Source organism: Rhagoletis zephyria, unplaced genomic scaffold (genome assembly GCF_001687245.7).
Source record: "Rhagoletis zephyria isolate East Lansing unplaced genomic scaffold, Rhagoletis_zephyria_1.1 Rzeph_scaffold_06032, whole genome shotgun sequence".
Taxonomy (NCBI): domain Eukaryota; kingdom Metazoa; phylum Arthropoda; class Insecta; order Diptera; family Tephritidae; genus Rhagoletis; species Rhagoletis zephyria.
In genome coordinates, this window is record NW_016163115.1 from 8,407 (window position 1) to 22,565 (window position 14,159).

Genomic DNA, 14,159 nt, shown 5'->3' on the forward strand with positions numbered 1-14,159 from the left:
TTTATACCCGAGCGCACTTGTGCACAAGGGTATTATAACTTTGTTCACATAACGGTTAAGTATGTCGAGAAATCTCTAAATAGTAGCGAAACTGTATCTCAATAATAACAAGTAATTTTAAGCAAAAAATACAACCGACTTCAATGCGCATTTAGGTCGTTCTGGTTACGTAGATCCGACTGTCCTCCCTTTTCTTAAAATCGTTAAAAAAATGAATACGTATTCTACAGAAAAAATCAAGAAACATATTTAAGGATTTTAAGTAAAAATAAATAAAGGAAAACTTGTTCGTGATATCTCGACCAAGGTGTATTCATGATACAAAAATCTAAAGGTAAAACCGCTGAAAGGCAGCATTATTACAAAAATGTTTTCAAATTTCCAATCTCACAAATACATTCCCGTTTTCGGTCTCAAATAAATGAAAATTTCAATATTTTCATCTATTTGTTTTTTGTTTTACTTTTATTTGGCATTTGAGTTGCTCTCAAAATTTCAATATTATAAAATAGACAAACTTCAAAAAATAAATGATGGCCGACGAATTGAGCAAGCGGTTTTACCTTTAAATATTTGTATCATGGGTGTATTAAACAAGNGAGCAAGCGGTTTTACCTTTAAATATTTGCATCATGGGTGTATTAAGGAAGGGGCCGTATGCATAAAACCTAAGCAAATGCTTTTCCTTAAAATTTCAGACCTTTCACTAAATTTTTTCAAATAAATTTAAGTGAAAGGTATGAAAATCTGAGAAAAAGTAATTGCTTAGTTATTTATGCATACGGCCCAAGGTGTTATTAACAACTCAGTGCGGCTCTCTTTTAAGATACTATTATGTAGAAAAATATAAACAAACGATTCAAAATTCATACAAATGGATGGTTCTTCTGAGAGCATGGTCAAATTCAATCACGCTTTGTTAGATACAATTTGATCTCTACTAAATAATATACTTCCTCTGTAAATATTTTATGAATTGTTCCGAAATTCGCTCCGAGCGCGTTCACTGTTGATCATTTGATTTAAATAGTTTATCAAACAATTAATACTATAGTTTGATCGGAGTTAATATATTCTTCAGTAATTAATTATATTATATTAAAACATAAACTTATGAGAAATCATTTAGTCTTAACATGCATATTATATATCGTGTTCTAAAATTCGCTCCGAGCGTGATCACTATTGATCTTTTGATTCAAATATTGTTTGTCAAGCTTTCAGTAATGAAGTTTGATCGGAGTTTATATATTATTCAGTAATTAATCATATTAAATTGAAATATAAACGCATAATATGGTAGAAAGCTAGAAATTATTTAGTGTTAATATGCATAATTCGCTCAGTGTTCCAAAATTCGCTCCTAGTGCGTTCACTATTGATCATTCGATTTAAATAATTGTTTCTCAAGCATTTAGTAATATAGTTTGATCGGAAATTATATATTCTTAAGTAATTGATCACATTTTATTAAAATATAAACGTTTAATAGGGTAGAAATTTTGAAATTATTTAGCTTTAGCATGTATAGTCGCCAGAGACAATTGCAGAAAACTGCAACTACTCGTGAAAACTTACAATAAAAGCAATGTAGATGAAGGTAATAAATATTATTATTAAAATTAGATCCATATATAAAATATTTTACATCATTTATTTGAATAAATCGGAATATATTTTTGCATATAAGATAGTTTCCATTTAGCTCATAAAGTACATATTTCACTACAAATATTTTTAAGATCATTTCCAATTGCAAAAATAGCGCTAATTAGTTGTATTGAAGTATAAAACATTTTATTACGTTCATGTTTACTTATAAAGCGCATAACAATATTTCTCTCGCCATTTTCCGATGTTTCAATTTTTCACCACGTTATTTTGCTGCACAGCACCCTGAATGCGGCAAAACAGTTGCTCGCAACCCTCAAGTCCTTTATGGGGACCAAATTAACAGCCACAACAACAAAAACCTTTTCTACTGGTATACTGTGCCTGTACGTGCTTTCTACTGAACACGTTGAGACGGTGAGCGTGCATGGTTGACGATGCGTGCGCGCTGTGACAAATGTTGCTGAAAGTAATAAACGAAAAAGATTTAACAAATTTTTTTTTACAAATAATTTCTTCAATAAATGCAGTTTTTGAAAATATAAACGAAATGGAAAACACTCATTGAGAACATATTTTTAATGCAACTTGAATATTTATAATGTTTAAATTTTAATATTTTTTTTTATAACTTATAAAAATATTTTTCTTTTAAAGCTCTAACGTCAATACGCTTACAAAAAAAAATTTCATCAACTTTCGTCGAATACTTTAAGAGAAAATAAGTTTAGAAAAAAAGATTGCATAAAAATATAACTGCTTATAAAAACTTTAAAAATTAAAATTAAAAAAAAAAATCCCAGAATCCCTTTCACATCTATAAACCTCTCTACTCACAAATTTTCACGCAAAAATTCGAACTTGACTGAAATCCGAAGTCCAGTTGAGAAATTCTCACCCAATTGCAAGATCATAGAAAAAGATTACGCATGCTTGGAAGAGATCTCACAGGTGGAAATAAGACCATCGGTAAAGCTCATGACACCGAAAGGGATTGGTATTCCATATGGTATCACAGCGTTACTATTATTGGCCTATATGTGAGGAGGATACTGCGCCTTAGTGGTTTCTACTTATACCAAAAATTTTGACTTTGCAGACTATTTTTGTTAGGTATCAAATATGGTTTGAACTAGTTGTGTTAAGTTTGAAGATATGGCAACCTGCGTGTTGTAATACAAGTAGATAAAATAAGAAAAGCGCATTGGCAACTCGAGAATAAAGGATGTGAGGAGGGAAGTTGAAAGAAAGAAACGATGGTGTTTGGTTGTGTTGGGGAATTGCTTGGTTTCTATTTGCATGGGATTAAGGGTTTATTTGGAGCATCCATGTATTGTGAGAATGGAGGGTTACGTCTTCGAATTAAACATTGGTCCGTGTAGAGCCGGATTGTATTTGCAGGTGATCGCGTTCAGCAGAGGAAAATCTAATTCCAAGAAGCTCTCATTGTATATGTACATACATATGTGAGTGCAGATTTGAGCGATACAGCGTGGTGACATTCTGCATATTGAGTATTCACGAAAAGTAAGTGACAATGAGAAGGAGATGACAGAGAAAAAGCGCGGTGAGAGTGTGAGAAAAGTAAAAAAAAAAAAAGACTCAAACGTCATCTTTGTGCTGTTACGTTTTGGTTTTTCGTCTTGTGGCAACCTTTGTCGTATGAAAAGTAAAAAAGGTGAGAGAACCTAGATTCGGGGTAGATGTCGCTTTCTGAATATTTTGTTATACAGTCCACCTTCCGTGTATTTATATACGAAAGAATTCAACAAATGGTTGAATATTTGCGAAAGAATTCAACAAACGGTTGAATATTTACGAAAGAGTTCAACAAAGGATTGAATGTTTACGAAAGAATTCAACAAATGGTTGAATATTTGCGAAAGTTCTCAACAAATGGTTGAATATTTGCGAAAGAATTCAACAAACGGTTGAATATTTACGAAAGAGTTCAACAAAGGATTGAATGTTTACGAAAGAATTCAACAAATGGTTGAATATTTGCGAAAGTTCTCAACAAATGGTTGAATATTTGCGAAAGAATTCAACAAACGGTTGAATATTTACGAAAGAGTTCAACAAAGGATTGAATGTTTACGAAAGAATTCAACAAATGGTTGAATATTTGCGAAAGTTCTCAACAAATGGTTGAATATTTGCGAAAGAATTCAACAAACGGTTGAATATTTACGAAAGAGTTCAACAAAGGATTGAATGTTTACGAAAGAATTCAACAAATGGTTGAATATTTGCGAAAGTTCTCAACAAATGGTTGAATATTTGCGAAAGAATTCAACAAACGGTTGAATATTTACGAAAGAGTTCAACAAAGGATTGAATGTTTACGAAAGAATTCAACAAATGGTTGAATATTTGCGAAAGTTCTCAACAAATGGTTGAATATTTGGAAAAGAATTCAACAAATGATGCAATATTTATGAATAGAATTCAACAAATCGTGAATATTGGCGTTTATAGCTTTTTGGGCGAAATGTGGTTAAACTGAAATCGATGGTTTGGAGCTGTGCTGGAATATTAAGATCAGGCGCTACTGACATTTCAAGTTGAGACACGAACCTCGAGATGGCATGAAACATTGTTAAGTGCTGAATTGGCAAGCTTTCTGGACTGTGTTGGGTATGCGTACAACGTGTGGTGTATGTGTAAAAGCTCAATATGTATACATGTGAAAACAAAAACTCGAGAGCGTAAGAGCTGGGTAGGGCTGGCATATTTACATACATCCATACATAAGTGCTTCGATGTAGCAGAAGCATACTGTCGACACATAATATTTCAAGGGAATTGAGTGACACCATTGGCATTCGAAAGAATAGCAAATTGTGCAGCTGATTTGGGTTTCATGTTCTTTGGATATGTTATTACCGCTCAGCAGTACGGAAACTCACTCAAAGCAATAGAAATTCAGAGAATTCAGACGAAAACGTAACGAGAGAGAATATAAAGTGGTGAATAGTTAAGGGAACGAGTCAAATTATAGTTGGGCGTTGTGTTCAGAGCGAAAAGCAGCTTGTTTAACTACTACATAGTTATATCGATGGTGAAAGGTTTATTCGCATCTTGTGTAAAATAATTTTACAAAACTGAATATAAGAGGTAGAAGACAGGTCTAAATCACATATAATTGTTAGCAGAAAGACATGTATGAATAATTTTTCTGTTTTGTTTTATATTTAGCACAACATGGCAGAGTTGGTTGGGAGTTTAAGCAAAACCATATCTCGCATCGAAGAGTATACTCGACAGCCAGAGTTTAGAGACGCGACTTTGGAGCAGGTAAAGGTCCGGGCGGACAAGTTGGAGAAATATTATGAGCGTTTCATAGAAGCGCACCAAAAGCAAGTAGAACGTGCACCTAAAAAGGCAAATAAGTATGATGAAATGGCTGCGCAGGTTGAAACACTTTATTTTGCAGCACATTCGGCTCTTATAGCCAAAGTAAATGCTCTAACGCCAGCTCCACCTTCCGCGGTACAACAACCGCTGGCAGTGCAGGTAAACTGGCCTTATCAGCAACATGATTTAAAAAATACGTGGGGAGAATTCGACGGGACAATCACGAAGTGGTCCGGTTTCCGTGACCGGTTTATAGCAGCTATACACAGCAATGACAATGTTTCGCCTGCATTTAAATTTTCGTATTTGAAAAAGTCCTTGGTAGGGAAGGCGGCGCGAACGCTGGGGGAATGGCAACTAACTGACGACAATTATATTGAAGCGTGGGATCGGCTTAAGCAGTTGTATGATAGAAAGTATCCAATCTGCCGAGAGCATTTGCGTCAACTGTTTCGCTTGCCGGCCGTTGAGGGTTCACCGCGGCCTAATGACTTACAACGCATGTCGAATGTTACACACGAAGCATTACGTCAGCTTCGTGCTCAGGGAATTCCTGTAGAAGGTTGGGACATGATTATTGTTCATATACTCCATGAGCGGCTAGATGCGGAGACTAGCAAACAATGGGAACTCCAACGTCAATCGGAGACGCCAACAATCAAGCAAATGTTAGACTTTTTGGATCGCCAGGCATCTGCTCTGGCAAATGTAGCTGATGTACGTCGATCGCGTATCCATATTGGACGCGAGGCTACAGGTACTAGCCGCGGTTTAGATGGTAACGGAGAGCGTGCTAGGCGAAATGAGGGGTCATATAGCACAGCTGTTAAAAAAGCTATTGCTTGTGCTGCATGTGGGCGTGATCATGCAATTTGGACGTGTGGTGAATTTATGGGCCTTACCTTACGAGCACGCGAGGACTTGGTAAATAAGAATAACCTTTGTCGAAATTGCTTAAAACGTGGCCATACGGCTGGCAGTTGCTTTCAAGGTGTTTGCCCACGTTGCTCAGGGCAGGTGAAACACAATAGCCTGCTGTGCCCTAAAAAGGAAATAACGAAACATGCACTTATAGTTAAGGATGTAGATGCTTCTTATACACGCAAAGACAAGAGATGCTCAACGAAACGACAGCGAGATGTAGCTGTCAGTCGCGTTTATACTGCACAGGTTAATCATCCCGAAGATTTTTCGGATATCGACAACGAGATCAAAAGAGTTGATAAGCAATTGAGTTTACTTCATAAGCAAGATCAATTGTTAAAGAAGCGCAAGGTAGTTTTCGAACAGGAAAAAGATTGTAATACGAGTAATATCAAAGAGAGAGAAATAAATGCTAATCAGCAGTATGGCGGTTCGTTTAACTTTGGTTTAGATTTAATGCCTGCTCTGCTGCCGACTGTTATGATCAGGTTAGAAGCGGATGGGCAATGTATCGGACCTGTTCGAGCATTATTAGATTGTGGGGCGCAGCCGAACTTGATTGCGTCTAGCCTGCATAACAGGTATAAACTCCCTAGTTTGCCAGCCACACACAAGATGATTGGAATTGAGGGGCAGTCTATCGATGTAAGTCGGCGAGTAGTTTTGAAAGTAAGGCCATGGTTTGACTCAGGCAGCTATATAGAGGAAGAATTTTGGATATTGCCTAGTGAAAATAACTGGGAACCTGTACTGCCGAATACTGTGGGTAGGGCACACCCTATAAGTAAGTCTCTGTCTATGCAGTTCGCTGATCCAGAGTATTGGAAGCCTGAGAAAGTACGCGTTATTCTCAATGTTAAAGTATTTGCAAAAGTCTTGGTCGCAGTGCATCCCGTGCAGTCAGAAGGGACGGCGCTTATAGAAACTCGTTTAGGTCTAGTCGTCTGCGGTACTCAGGTTCCAATTGATGGCGGCACAGGCACACCGACTTCATATATTAATTGTACAATTTCTGAAGATCTTGGTGAGCTGGTTAAGCGGTTTTGGCAATTAGATGAAATTGCTACGTGTTCCAAGCGCACTGAAGAAGAAGAAAAGGTCGAACGAATTTTTTTAGAAACATATTCTCGTGATAGTACAGGAAGATTCACGGTCACAATTCCAATAAAAGAGAATATAAGCGATATTGGGTGTTCAAGGGATATTGCACTGCAGCGTTTTTGGTCTTTGGAAAAAAGATTGAGCCGAGATTCTGAATTGAAAAAACAATATGTCGAGTTCATGAGGGAGTATGAGCAACTAGGTCACATGGAGCAAGTTTCCAAACCAGCCACGCCGGGTGAGATGGTATACTACATCCCTCATCACTGCGTAATTAAGAAATTTAGAGTAGTTTTTGATGCCAGCTGCAGAACAAATAAGGGCATTTCTCTAAACGATGTACAGATGTTGGGCGAAAAGCTACAGCGCGATCTAACAGAAATTATTATGAGATTCCGTAGGCATAAATTTGGGGTCATTGGCGATATTAAGATGATGTTCCGTCAGGTGCTCATCAACAAAGAGCAGTGGAACTTGCAACGCATTTTTTGGAGGGAGTATAGCAGTGAACCTTTGAGAGAGTATTGCTTGAAGGTTGTTACTTATGGAATGACATCGTCAGCTTTCAACGCAGTTCGAGCGGTTATACAGTGCGCACGAGATGCGGCCGAGGAATTTCCAGAAGCCTCTAGGATAATTGAAAATGATTTGTATATGGATGATTGCATTACCGGAGCAGAAAGTGAAGATAAAGCGATAGAAATGGCGAAATCAGTGCAAAATGTGTTAGCAGGGGGAGGTTTTCAAATGAGAAAGTGGAAATCGAACTCCAAAACACTGATAACAGACATGCGGTCGGATGAAGAAGAGGACAGTATGTTCATAGACGAGGAAAGAGCCACAGTTCTAGGACTTAAATGGAATATTGCTCGAGATCAATTCACCTTTGTTGTAAAGACTCCCGAGGTTGAAGGTTTGGTTACCAAAAGGAAAATTTTGAGCTTGGTGGCGCAGCTTTATGACCCTAACGGGTACATATCTCCTGTTACAATGATGGGGAAAGTACTGATACAAGATTTGTGGCGCCTTGGTATAGAATGGGATACACCTGTGGGTAACGAAATAGAAGAGAGATTCAAAAGATTTTGGGAAGATATGAAATGCCTGGAGGGGTTCACTTTGGATAGATGGATCGGCACTGGTGATGGTCAACGTGTTGAGCTGCATGGGTTCTCTGACGCGTCAACATTAGCATATGGTGCCGTAATTTATGTACGTGTGGAAAACGGAAACGGAGTCGCGAAAACAACCTTGCTTGCATCCAAATCACGGGTAGCGCCCATGAAAACTGTTTCAGTGCCCAGGTTGGAGTTGGCTGCCGCGGAGCTTTTATCACGTTTGCTGGTTGAGGTTATGAGAGCTATGGAATTTTCTGAAATAAAGTATACGTTGTGGACAGACTCTCAGGTGGTATTGCACTGGATTGGTAAAATTCCACGGGACTTGAAAACGTTTGTAGCAAATCGCGTTTCGTCGATACAAACGAACACTGATATAAAAAGATGGAGATACATTAATACGAAAGATAATCCAGCCGATCTATTAAGTCGCGGTATGAGGCCATCAGATATTATAAACAATAAGCTGTGGGTACAAGGTCCGGAGTGGTTAAATCAGGAATCGACGTGCTGGCCTGATTGTGTGTTTGTGCCAAACACAGCGGCGGAGGCTGAAGTTGAGTTTAAAGTGTTTTCGGTATCAAACACCAAGGAGCCATTGCAGATTTCCAGACGTACTGCGAAGCAGAAGGTAGCAATAATAGACTATGTTGATAAATTGGAGAGAGCGGTCAATATTGTTGCCTATCTATTTAAATTTATTGCGAACGCAAAAATGCATGCAGTAGCGACGAGGAGGAGAAGAGGTGAAATGGAGTGCGTAGCATTAAGTAATGAGCACAGAGTCAAGGCGATGAATTTCCTAGTACGACAGGAGCAAGAGACATTTTACGACAAAGAGATTGCGTGCCTAAAAAGTGGCAAACCAATTGCGGAGAAGAGCAAAATTGAGTCTTTGAAACCGATACTAAGAGACGGTCTTCTCAGGGTTCATGGCCGTTTGAAAAATTCAAACCTAAGTGAGAATATGCGTCATCCTGTAATTGTCCCCGGAGGATCAAGATTGGGATGGCTGATCATGGATCATGCTCATCGGGAAACTAAGCATGGCGGTGTCCAGGTGATGATGCAGTTCATTCGGCAGTGTTATTGGATTCCACGTCTGCGTAGCTCATTGAGACAATATTTGCATAACTGTGTGACTTGTGTACGACACAGTCGTCGAATTGAATCGCAATTGATGGCAGATTTGCCTGCCGACCGAGTAAGAGCAGGTAAACCGTTTTTGCACGTTGGGGTTGACTATGCAGGGCCTATGGATATTAAGATGATTGATAGAGAAGGTAGCCAAATCACGAGACAAAAGGTATGGATCGCTGTATTCGTATGCCTGAAGACACGGGCCGTTCATTTAGATATTGTGAGCGACCTAACAACGGTAGCATTTATTGCCTGTTACGAAAGATTTGTTGCTCGTCGTGGACGATGTGAACGAATTTACAGCGACAACGGTACAGCGTTTGTGGGTGCAGCGAAGGAAATGAGGCGAGCGGTGGATAATTGGTATAAGAAGGAGATGTTCCAGCATTTGTCAACACAGGGTACTGAGTGGCAGTTTATGACGCCGGCGGCCCCGCACCAGGGCGGAATATATGAAGCTGCGGTCAAATCAATGAAGCACCATCTGATTCGAGTCATCGGGCTTCGAGTGTTACCTTTCGAGCAATTACAGACATTACTTACACAAATCGAGGCAATACTTAATTCTCGTCCCCTACAAGCTTTGAGTGATGACCCAGACGATCTTCAAGCTCTTACACCTGGACACTTCCTGACCGGAGAGCCATTGGTTTTACCTTTACCTTTTGATGTATCAGACACGTCTTCAGCTAAGGGGATGCAGCTTTGGAGAGAAAGACAGCGCATCGTGAAAACGTTTTGGGAAGATGGCACAATGAATACCTGACCTCACTTCAGGAGCGGAAAAAATGGCGAAGAAGTTCCGAACGAGTGAAGCTGGGGAAATTAGTGCTCATAAGAAGCGAGAATTTCCCTCCTGCGCAGTGGGCATTAGGACGCATCATCGAACTCCACCCGAGTACGGACAACTTGGTGCGATCCGTGACGATTCAGACCTCGACAAATATTCTCCGTCGACCAGTGCAGAAGATTTGCATCTTACCTATTGAATTGGGCGAAAGCTAAACGCATAAGATATACTTCGGATACCACGGGAAAACCGGAGGTTTTCGGCGGGATTGTTAGGTATCAAATATGGTTTGAACTAGTTGTGTTAAGTTTGAAGATATGGCAACCTGCGTGTTGTAATACAAGTAGATAAAATAAGAAAAGCGCATTGGCAACTCGAGAATAAAGGATGTGAGGAGGGAAGTTGAAAGAAAGAAACGATGGTGTTTGGTTGTGTTGGGGAATTGCTTGGTTTCTATTTGCATGGGATTAAGGGTTTATTTGGAGCATCCATGTATTGTGAGAATGGAGGGTTACGTCTTCGAATTAAACAATTTTTGCTTTTAAACGCTCTTTTACATTGGCCAACGCAAAAGTTCTTATTAGGCGCCGCACAGAGGAGTATTTGCATGGTAAAACCGGTCAAAATTATTTGGTGTGTGTTTTCTGCAAAGTAATTAAATACAACACGGAAATTAATCATAATAAGACATTTATATTAGAAAAAAGAATAGTTACACTTACTTTAGAAACATGTTCTGACGTATTAATGCATCAGATACCATAGGCACACATATGGAAATACCTAATCACATTTCCTGCATATCCATTGGTGTAAATAGGTATTTTAAATACACATATATAAATAAATACATTAAAAAATATTTTCTTGTAAGATGTATTAAGTATAAGACTTTAAATACATAAAGTAAAATTAAAATTAAGAAATTAAGCATCAGAACCCGATTCCTCATTTTCATCTTGATCACTGCTTTCGTATAGCTCATTTAGCGCTCCCGGAAGCAGAAGACTTATCGTTTCGGAAGAAAATGGCTTACCCTTCTTACGGGGTTGTGGTCTACTGCTGCTTATAAATTGGTCCGATGTTAAAAGAAGCCTGTTCAAAATGTCTCTATTACACTGAACTCTTGAACATTTCCGGGAAAAGTTTTGCCTGTAGAGCCTGAAGTGCTTGTTTCTTGCTTCAGCAGCTTCTTCTGAGAGTTGTCCAATCGGCAATATTGAATGTGCAATAAAATTTTATGCACAGTAGGTGACATTGGGTGCCACCCGTATAGTTGCACGTGCAGTTTAGCAGTTTCGTGTGCATATACCTCAAACTTCTTCTCGTCAATCATATGGCCGCTTGAAATTGTTTCTAACACTACTTTAAATTTGTGAATCAAGTTTTCATCTAATTCAGTAATCCGGGAAGCTGTTTGTGGATCTGCAAAGAATCTCCTCGATGTGTATATATGTATCTATGTATATATGTATCTATCTCGACCCGTTTTGCCTGTTACAAACAACCTTTATGTGAACAAAGTTATAATACCCTTGTGCACAAGTGCGCTCGGGTATAAATATCATTAGGTTTAAACCTATAAAAAACGAAATGGCGGAAAAAAGCGGTACTTTTTCTTTATGGACTTTGCAAAGCAAACATCAAACTGTATTTTAGTGTAAAAATGGTACCTCAGAAGTGCCCGGAAGATAATCATAGCCGCTTTTGTTTTTATTTTTATACCAAAAGATAACTATTTTCTTACAATTGTTTTCAAACAAAAAAAAGAAAGAATATTTTTTTTAAATGTTCAACAAATGCATATTTATTAATCCCACTTATTAAAACACTTAGGCGATTTGCACAGAAAATTTACTTTTTGGGAAAGGAGCGTACCTCAACCACACACGACTGAGTTTCGACTGGCGCATATATCGTGAGAGGTACACAAGAAGCTTGGAGGGCTGGAATATAACGTAGCGGTTATTTGGCTGTTAGTAAAATAAATCTGCAGTGCTTTTTGTTGTACTTTACAATTTGTACTTTTGGCTAGCTTTTTGATAGAAATACTCCTCTGGGCGCCGCGAAGTAAGCGGGAATTGGCTAATCTTATCTTCCTATTATAAATGTGAAAGTTTGTATGTTTGGATGTGTGAGAAATCATCACGCGGAAACGACTGAACGGATTTGCATGAAATTGTGTACCAAGATTGCTTATGGGCCAGATTGGTTAATAGGCTATTTTTTTAAGAGTTTCCACCTGCTAAAAAGTTTAATTTATTTAATATGCGGGGACGACTGAACGGATTTGCATGAAAATTTGCACACACATAGCTTATGACCCAGATTGGAAAATAGGCTACTTTTCTTAAGAGTTTCCACCTGTTAAAAAGTTTAATTAAATTAATACACGGAAACTACTGAACGGATTTGCATGAAATTTAGGATACGGATAGCTTTTGACCTAGGTTGGAAAATAGGCTACTTTTTTTAAGAGTTGCCATCTGGTAGAAATGTTTAATTAAATTAATTTGCGGAAATGAGTGAACTGATTTGCATGGAAGTTTTCACACAGATAGCTTATGATCTAGGTTGGAAAATAGGCTACTTTTCTTAAGAGTTGCCACCTGTTAAAAAAATTTAGTTAAATTAATACGCGGAAACGACTGGACGGATTTGCATGAAATTTTTCACACGGATAGCTTATGACTTAGGTTGGAAAAAAGGCTACTTTTTCTTAAGAGTTGCCATCTGTTTGAAATGCTTAATTAAATTAATATGCGGAAATGAGTGAACTGATTTGCATGAAGTTTTCACACAAATAGCTTATGAGCTAGGTTGGAAAATGAGATACTTTTCTTAAGAGTTCCCACCTGCTAAAAATGTTTAATTAAATTAATACGCGGAAACGTCTGAACGGATTTGCATGAAATTTTGCAAGCATATAGCTTATGACCTACAGTGGAAAATAGGCTAAGTTTTTGGAAGAGTTGCCGCTGTTAAAAAGGCTTAATTAAATTAATACGCGGAAACGACAAAACAGATTTGCATGAAATTTGGCAAAGAGATAGCTTATGACCTACGTTGGAAAATAGGCCAATATTTTAGGAGTTGCCACCTATTAGAAAAGTTTAATTAAATTAATACGCGGAAATTACTGAACCGATTTGCATGAAAGTTTGCACACAGATAGCTTATGACCTAGATTGGAAAATAGGCTACGTTTTTAAGAATTTCCACCTGTTTGAAAATGAAATTTTGCTCACAGATGGTTTATGACCTGGATTGAAAAATAGGCTACTGTTTTGTACTGCATATCTCTAGAGGAGTTCATGGTAGAGTACTGGGACTTGGTACTGGGGTATGTAAAATTCATTCTAAATTCACGGAAGAAGATTAGGGTTATAAGAAGAAAGGGCGTGGTACCTTCTGTACAAATTTACTTTTTCTTGCCACATATCCCTGGAAGTGTTTGTGGAAGAATACTGCAGCTTGGTACGGAGTTGTGTTACGGTTGCCAGACGTACTGATTTTATCAGTACAGTATTCATTTTTCAACTCTTGTACTGATTTTATTAATTTCTTCAATCAGTGCGCTAATGTCCTGATTTTTCAAAATTTGTACTGATTTGTAATGAATTTTCAATTGAAACAAAATACTTTATGATTTTCTTAAGGTTTTTACATAAAGTGGTAACTTACTTAAACTGTACTGTGAAAAGTAATACAACAAAAATATTAATAGTTTTATGGGCATATCGCTGGGTCGCACAGTGTTTCGACTATATGGAGGCAGGTGGAAATAAAGGTACACCTGCACCGATTTCACGGAAACTTGACATGTGCTCTAGTTTTACTTGGAAATAGAGAATTAAGAAATTTTGTAAAGATGCAATAATTGCCACGCCCTCTACTCTTGTGGGCGGAAACATTAAATGTCATCCGATTTCGATGAAATTTAGTTTGTGCTCTCTCTTTTATTAGAAAAACCTAAATATTAAATATGGGGAAGATTGGATCACTATAACGTCCAAAACTCACAAAAAATGTGGGCCCAGTCGTCAAATGTGATGGAATTTTGGTTATTTTTTTCCTGCTTTTCACTCTCAGAAAACAAAGGTTATACTATAAAATGA

General features: G+C 37.9%; 1 protein-coding gene across 1 annotated transcript; it reads left to right on the forward strand.

Moving 5' to 3' along the window:
• Window positions 1–4,815: 4,815 nt before the first annotated feature.
• On the forward strand, window positions 4,816–10,017 carry LOC108372788 (uncharacterized). Its single transcript, XM_017628556.1, has one exon. It carries the CDS (start codon window positions 4,816–4,818, stop codon window positions 10,015–10,017), a length of 5,202 nt encoding a protein of 1,733 aa, XP_017484045.1.
• The last annotated feature ends 4,142 nt before the right edge of the window (window positions 10,018–14,159 follow it).

Coding starts and splice junctions, on each gene's coding strand:
- LOC108372788 (XM_017628556.1), top strand. CDS start 4,816: ATGGCAGAGTTGGTTGGGAGTTTAAGCAAAACCATATCTCGCATCGAA.